The sequence below is a fragment of the Magnolia sinica genome, chromosome 3, assembly GCF_029962835.1.
Source record: "Magnolia sinica isolate HGM2019 chromosome 3, MsV1, whole genome shotgun sequence".
Lineage (NCBI taxonomy): Eukaryota > Viridiplantae > Streptophyta > Magnoliopsida > Magnoliales > Magnoliaceae > Magnolia > Magnolia sinica.
Genome location: NC_080575.1, coordinates 113,503,943 through 113,511,413, shown reverse-complemented (window position 1 = coordinate 113,511,413; position 7,471 = coordinate 113,503,943). Strand labels below are relative to the sequence as shown.

The 7,471-nt window shown below is 39.0% G+C and overlaps 1 protein-coding gene across 2 annotated transcripts; it reads left to right on the top strand.

The window, feature by feature from the left end:
• Nucleotides 1-1,312: 1,312 nt before the first annotated feature.
• LOC131240789 (probable receptor-like protein kinase At2g42960) lies at nucleotides 1,313-6,151 on the top strand. 2 transcript variants are annotated; one of them, XM_058239253.1, is made up of 9 exons: nucleotides 1,313-1,749; nucleotides 2,212-2,288; nucleotides 3,017-3,683; nucleotides 3,794-3,898; nucleotides 4,185-4,307; nucleotides 4,431-4,601; nucleotides 4,861-4,990; nucleotides 5,274-5,483; nucleotides 5,582-6,151. In XM_058239253.1, the coding sequence occupies exons 2-9, from the start codon at nucleotides 2,285-2,287 to the stop codon at nucleotides 5,681-5,683; spliced, it is 1,512 nt and encodes a 503-aa protein (XP_058095236.1). In that variant the 5' UTR covers nucleotides 1,313-1,749; nucleotides 2,212-2,284; the 3' UTR covers nucleotides 5,684-6,151. The 2 variants fall into 2 exon arrangements, with proteins under 2 accessions (XP_058095236.1, XP_058095237.1); XM_058239254.1 differs by lacking the exon at nucleotides 2,212-2,288.
• The last annotated feature ends 1,320 nt before the right edge of the window (nucleotides 6,152-7,471 follow it).

Genomic DNA, 7,471 nt, shown 5'->3' with positions numbered 1-7,471 from the left:
TCTTCTATACTCATTCCTAAACTAGCCTCACTTAACTCGGCCCAACCCAAATGCATTTGTTCTTTCCTTACGATCGGACCCAAAAAATATATCTCATTATCTTTAACCCAGCTTGACCCATCCACATGGGTGCCAACTCGGCTCAGCAATAAATAAGACTGCATTTTAACATTGAGATCATGAGTTCGAGTGCATATGGAGATCATGAGTTCAAATGCCCCCCACATGTCTGAATTTAAGAGTGTATTTTAACATTTAGATCATGAGTTCGCATGCCCCCACGTCTGAATCTAAGAGTGAATTTTAATATCGAGATCATAACCTGGAGTGTACATTGAGATCATGAGTTCGAGTACCGACCCTCTATTTGAATCTAAGAGTGCATTTTAACATTGAGATGATGCATTTTAACATTGAAATAATGAGTTGGAGTGCACACGGAGATCATGAGTATCATGAGTACCAGTGCCCCCACATGTCTAAATCTAAAAGTGCATTTTAACATTAAGATTATGAGTTCAAGTGCACATTTAGATCATGAGTTTGAGTGCCCCCACGTGTATGAATCTAAGAGTGCATTTTAACATTGGGATCATGAGTTCGAGTGCACATTGATATCAGGTGACTACTAGACAATTCAACCTAACTAGACTCGAACTAGGATTGAAACAATTAGGTTCTAAAATCACAGTGATCAATAAATCAATTAATTGCTATCAAATAGTAGGTGGTCTGAATATAAAGGGGACAAAAATCAGATGGTTGATATTACCTTCCAGTGGAAGTTTTATGTTAATCTACATTCGTGTAGCCAATTGAGCGGTCTGGATTTCGGAACGACTATGAGATGTGCACGTCAGCCGAGTCACCACGGTTCTAGCCTAGGCCAGTGATTTTGCTAATTTTCCAAAAAGTGGCATTCTGGGGGTTTTGTGCCAAATAAAGGTGTATTTAAGAAAAAGATCCTTACCCAACCAACAAGCTAGATTTGGACGCTGTCCTTGGCGTGGGTTGACCCTCGAATTCCATTTCGCATCATCTCTGGCATTTCTTTGTATTTTATAAATATTTTAGTTTTATTTGTTTCTTTTTCTTTTTTCAAATTTCCTTTTTCTTGTTTCAAATTTCCTTATATTTCCATTTCCCATCATCTCTTGCATTTCTTTGTATTTTATAAATATTTTATTTTTATTTTTATTTTTTTCTTTTTTCAAATTTCCTTTTTCTTGTTTCAAATTTCCTTATATTTCTCTCCTGCTATAAATGAAAGCTTTGTTTCTCTCGTTTGCTTTTCCTTTACTCTCTCTCTCTTTCTCTCTCTCTCTCTCTCTCTCTCTCTGTTTTTCTTTGTTTTCCTCCATTACAAACCAAGCTTCTTTTCTTGCTTTCAAGGTCCTTTTCTCATCCACATAAAGCCACCAACCATTTCACCAACCTTTACTTTTCTACCCATCCAAACACTCAAGAACTGGTTCCCCTGCATTTTCTTTCCCTGTTTCAAAGGTGGGTTTTTTTTTTTTGGAATATCTTGGCCCACCTCTGCTATTTCTGTGCTTCTAGACTACTACTCTGCAATGCTGTTTTTGGGAGTTTTGGGTTTTGGCGAGTTGGGTCATTTGAAGATGGCAGCCTGTTGATCGGAGGAAAAGCTTTTCTTTTCCTTTCTATTATTATTATTGTTTTTCCTTGTGGCTTCTTTTATTTGATTTGGTTGGAGAGAAAAAAGAGGGTTGAATAGCCAAAAAGAAGGTATGATATTTCTTTCCGTTTTTCTGATTTTTAGCTAACTGTTCATGTTGGTTTTATCTTTCTTTCTCCTTTGGATGGCATGGTGGGTTGTCTATTTCTTTTGGGTGTGTGATTTGATGGGAGAGAAGGGCTTTGCTTGGTATTGACTTTTGCTCTTCTTGTGTTTTTTCATGGTATGATCAAGTCGGAATGAGAATTTATCAGAATGGCTAAAATGGCAAAAAAAAAAAATTAATTATTTGAGAAATCGTTGATAATGGAAGTTGGAATGTTTTGTTGTAGTTAATTTCTTTTTCCTGAAATTGTTAAAATGCCAATGAACTTCTTGGGATATAATCCAGAATCAAAAGATTACATTTTTGTTTTTTAGGATTTTTCTGAAATAATTGTGAATGATCATTATAGAAATTTGTTATTTTGAGAAATGTTAAGAATGGTTCTAATCTTTCTGATCTTCTACAGCTCAGAAAGTAATGTGCATTGTTGTTATTAAAGGAACGCCCAGTTGGACTCAAGCGAATTTGATTTTACTGAAATGGGTATTCAAAACTTCTGTTTCTTGTTTGTTTTTATCATTTAACAGACACGATTTGCTGGCATGAATTTTTCCATTGGGCTTATCAAACTATTGGATGACATTGACATCCATGATCACATGCCTTTTCCTACTGAAAAGGGAAATGAAATGAATATTTTTTTGTATGTCTATAGGTGTTGGGGTTGCAACTTGGGTTGGATCAATCCATACCCGGCTGACCCAACCTGATTTTGTATCGGGTTGGGTTGGGTTTTCAAGGTCTTCTGGTTGGGTTCAGGTAAAAAATGCAAACCCAATTTGAATTGGGGTTGGGTTCGGGTAAAAAATGCAAACCCAATTTGAATTTGTGTTGAGCAAATTTGGGTCAGGTTTGGAATAATCGCATTTATTTGGATTGGGTTGGAATTCAGGTTGGGTCCTCTTGAGGTGGGGTGGGGCCCAGTATGACCCTCAACCCAATCCAAACTGCCCGAGTTGCATCCCTGATAGGTGTACTTCTATTTCCATTTCCAAAATTCATTGGAAGAAGATTTATGTTTGGCATTTCAATCTCTACAATAATAGCTGATTAATGCCTTATCTAACCATAGAAATTGGGTTATAGATCATTGACGGTAATAGTAAACATTTTTTCCCGTTCATATTGCATGTTTAAGTAGATGGATTTCTTAGTAGATAAGTTTAGAAGACCACGTCCTAATCACAGATACATTTTGTAACCTGGATCAGATATGTCATCTTCCCTGAATGCGGAATTATCGAAAAAGACGTCATTTTTTGGCCTGAAACTGTGGGTTGTGATTGGCATCTGCGTTGGCGTGTTTATTGTTTTGATTCTATCTCTTCTATCCATATGGGCCGCCCTCCGCAGAAAATATAAGCGGAGCATAGATAAGTTTCCACTCTCTCAAATCCCCAATGTATCAAAGGAGATCAAAGTCGACAGAGTGGGAACCAGCTTCTTTTCTCACAATGCCCTGGATCGTGAAGGTGTTCTTCCTACACATGATAAATCATTCGATAAGGATTCGGAGAGGATGGTGGTGCATTTGGGTATGAGCAAATCCAGTGATGTGGACAATATCAGCCAATGCAGCTCTGCTTATCAGCATGATAGAGGTGGTAGTTCACATTCGGGCGAAGACGGGAGCTCAGGAACTTTTAACACCCACAAGCCGTCTTCTTTGTATGGACTTGCGTCTGCTTCACCCTTGATTGGTCTGCCTGAATTCTCCCATCTTGGATGGGGTCATTGGTTTACTTTGCGGGATCTTGAGTTTGCAACGAATCGTTTCTCAAAGGAGAATGTGCTTGGGGAGGGTGGATACGGGGTTGTTTATAAGGGGCGGCTGATCAACGGAACTGAGGTGGCAGTCAAAAAGCTCCTCAACAATCTGTAAGTTCCTTCATCACTTCCTGATAATTCAGGCATTTGAAAATTAGATGTTACTATTCGGTGTTTGATTTGTATCCTTCTATGTTTAATGTATGATCTGGATTTAATAGAGGGCAAGCAGAGAAGGAGTTTAGAGTGGAAGTGGAAGCTATAGGCCATGTCCGACACAAGAATCTGGTGCGGCTTTTGGGTTATTGTGTAGAAGGAGTTCATAGGTAAGAACTCATTCCAGATTTTTTTTTTTTCCTCCGTTTCAATTCAGTGATATGTGGTTTAATTGGAGTTTTAGTTATGCTAAAAAATGCTCACGAGCGAGGGTTGATTACTATTATTGTTATTTGATAATATCACAATCGAATGAGTTTTAGATGGAAGATGTAAAAAAAAAACAAATTTTGTAAAATTCAAAACACTTTAACTATTTGTAGACAGCTTATTGTTCTCCATATATTTTTGAGCCCTATTGCTGTGAGGTTTTGTTGATGGGTCTGACTGTTATAGGATGCTGGTTTATGAGTATGTGAACAATGGCAATTTAGAGCAATGGCTTCATGGAGCTATGCGTCAATACGGCATCCTTACTTGGGAGGCTCGCATGAAGGTTATCCTAGGAACTGCGAAGGCGTAAGTTTTTTCTCACAGTTAGTACATTCCATCTTTCAATATCATAATTCATCTAGAGCATAAGAATATAGTTGAAGTTTTGACCGTTTGGCAAAATTAATGAAGTTTTTATGTGGGATGCAGTCTTGCTTATTTGCATGAAGCAATAGAACCGAAAGTCGTTCACCGAGACATCAAGTCAAGCAACATTTTGATTGATATGGAATTCAATAGCAAGGTTTCTGACTTTGGTTTGGCAAAGCTCTTGGGTTCAGAGAAAAGCCATATCACAACACGAGTAATGGGCACGTTTGGGTAATTCTTCCTTCACCTCAGTTTTCTCTTCTTATTCCCTGATGTCGCCTTTGATGGACCACCACATGAATTTCCCAACCCAAAATCCATGAGTAGTATTTTATTTATTTTTATTATTTTTATGGTTATGTGACTAGGAACTTTTCTCAACTAAAATGAATAAAAATTAGAGTATTCCCTTGTTGTTCTTCATGAAACATATTTAAGCCAAGTCCTACCTGTTGAATATGCAAATATTGGTTCTTTTACGTAATTTCAGGTATGTAGCACCCGAATATGCAAATACGGGATTGTTAAATGAGAAGAGTGACATTTACAGTTTTGGCGTCCTCTTGCTAGAAGCAGTTACTGGCAGAGATCCCGTCGACTATGGTCGACCAGCGAATGAGGTGACTTCCGTTACTCAATAGATATATTTTTTACTGTAATGAAGATTTTATTAAAAACAGAAGAAAAACACTATAAAGCTAGGTTTCACCCAAAGCCGAATGCACAAACGTCACCCCAAGAACAGACTGAAAAATGCCCCAACACCATGGATTACTTAAAATAGATTACTATTGGTTCTGGAGTGTTTTAGGAGAAGTATTCTGTTTATAGTTGTGCTGTTTCCTTGAAAGTGGCCAAGATGTAGGGGAACAGCAGTGAGAGCAGTTGTCATGTTTGTGTCAGGTGAATCTTGTTGAGTGGCTTAAAGTGATGGTGGGGAGTAGAAGAGCAGAGGAAGTCGTGGATCCAAACCTGGAAATTAAACCAACAACCCGAGTTCTAAAACGTGCCCTTCTAATCGCATTGAGATGTGTCGATCCTGAGGCAGACAAAAGACCCAAGATGGGTCAGGTTGTTCGAATGCTCGAAGCTGACGAAATCCCATTCCGTGAGGTTGGTGAACTCATACATGTTAGCTGTTTGCTTATTAAACAAATTCTTATCCAATTCTCCTGAATCAGCTTTACGGGTCTTTTATAAACTTTTCACAGGATAGGAGGAAAAGGAGAAGTCATACAGGTAGCATGGAAATCGAGTCTCTGAGGGGAGGTTCCGTGGACATGGATGTGAAAGTAGAGCAATCAGAGAGTTAAACATCGTCAAGGCATCATGGATATCAGGCTGACAACACAACAAATGCATGTCTCTTTCATTCCAAACAGATTGAAGTGTTTCCCATTGAATCTTTCCGAGGTCAGATTACAAATTCACAACTGAACAAATGCTCCCTTGCTCGAAATGGGTTGAAATGAGGATTTCCCTCATGGGTTTTTTGGATTTGATGCTGTTGTTTCAACATTGCTCGATGTAAGGCCTAATAATCTTTAGGCGAAGATAGAAGCCCAAATCCTGGAAATTCCTTCAATTCCCAAAAACTGCATTTTGCTGTACAGATTTGTTTGAGGATTTAGTTGGGCATCTTCTGCCTTGAATACATGATTTTCTTTCGTCTTTTCCTTCACTGTTCTTGAGCTGGACGACTCTCATTTAATCTCACTTTTTTTTAACCCATACCTGTATTGGTTATTATAGAATTTCATCATTTTTAACCCCTTCTTCTTTACCTTTTGACAGAAATGGGTTGCTTTTCTTATGGTGTAATGATATATGCTTATTCTATGCTGTCTCTTTCTTTTTCTTTTCTTTTAACCTTTCCTTCACACCATCTTCAAGGCCGATCGATTCCTTTCCATTTCCAGAGACAGGAATGCTGCTTCTAGATGGAGAGCAGCGAACGCAACAGACAGGAGCACCACGTGCCAACGTGGTGGGTCCTATGGCGAATGTTCCCTGCCCAGAAATCAAGTTGGTCTGATCGTAAAGTGGACCATGCGTGTCCATGAATGCAGATTAGTTTTCCTTTTTTTGACAGTCCATTTTTTATGCATGTGTGGCCCACCTGATGAGCGAATCCACCTCATTTTTGGCCTAAGTTAAACAGCCTGGAGCCCACACAAGTTGGGTCCTACGGTGAATGTTCCTTGCCAAATATCAGACTAGTCTACTCATAAGGTGGGCCATGCGTGTACACGAATGCGGGCTGTTGATCTTCCTTTCTTAACTGTCCATTTTTCTATATATGTGTGGCTCACCTGATGAGTGAACCCACCTTATTTTTTTTGCCTGGACCCCACATATCTGGCCATGTTGGCATGTCTTCATCTAGTCCTCTCGTGGACATGGTTTCTCAGACTCCAATTTCTTTCTTCTATTCAGTGTTTGTGGGAAATGGTTTGTTTTTGTGGGACACCAATGTGAGATCAGATGGTGATAAGCTGACTTAGCTCAACTTGATCTGTCCTTCTTGAATATTCAAAAAAATGAGACCTGCTCCTTATCAAAGTTTAACCATTTTTTTTAAAGTTTGATTAGATGAGCTGTATTTGATCCTATGTAAAGAGGATTCCTTTCTTCAATGACTCTAACCACATACGTGTACAAGATCCAGACCATTTTTTGGCCTCCACCATAGATGGTCGATACTGTAATCACTGTTTGTCGCCGTAGAATCATTTTCATTTCGAACTGCCCCTTTCCAGGCCGTATTTGGATGCTTAGGACTGTTTCATTAGTGGGACATCTGGGCAATGATCAATTAATGGTGGGGCCCACCAAAATGTTCAGTGCAGATCACGTGCAGGATTAGATTCCTGTACGGGGAGAAAAAAGAAAAGGGTGCCTGTGCCCATAAAACTGCACAAGGCAGATCTGGGGATGGTGAGAAAAGGAATGGCAATGAAGGGGACCATTTGCTAATTTGAATTAAGATAAGACCAAGACCGCCTCTCCAACGGTCATCTTTGGGTCTCAAATGGTAAATTCCCTGGGACATTTTGGTCATTTCAAGGTAATCTTTATTTTTCTCTGACTATTAGAACAAT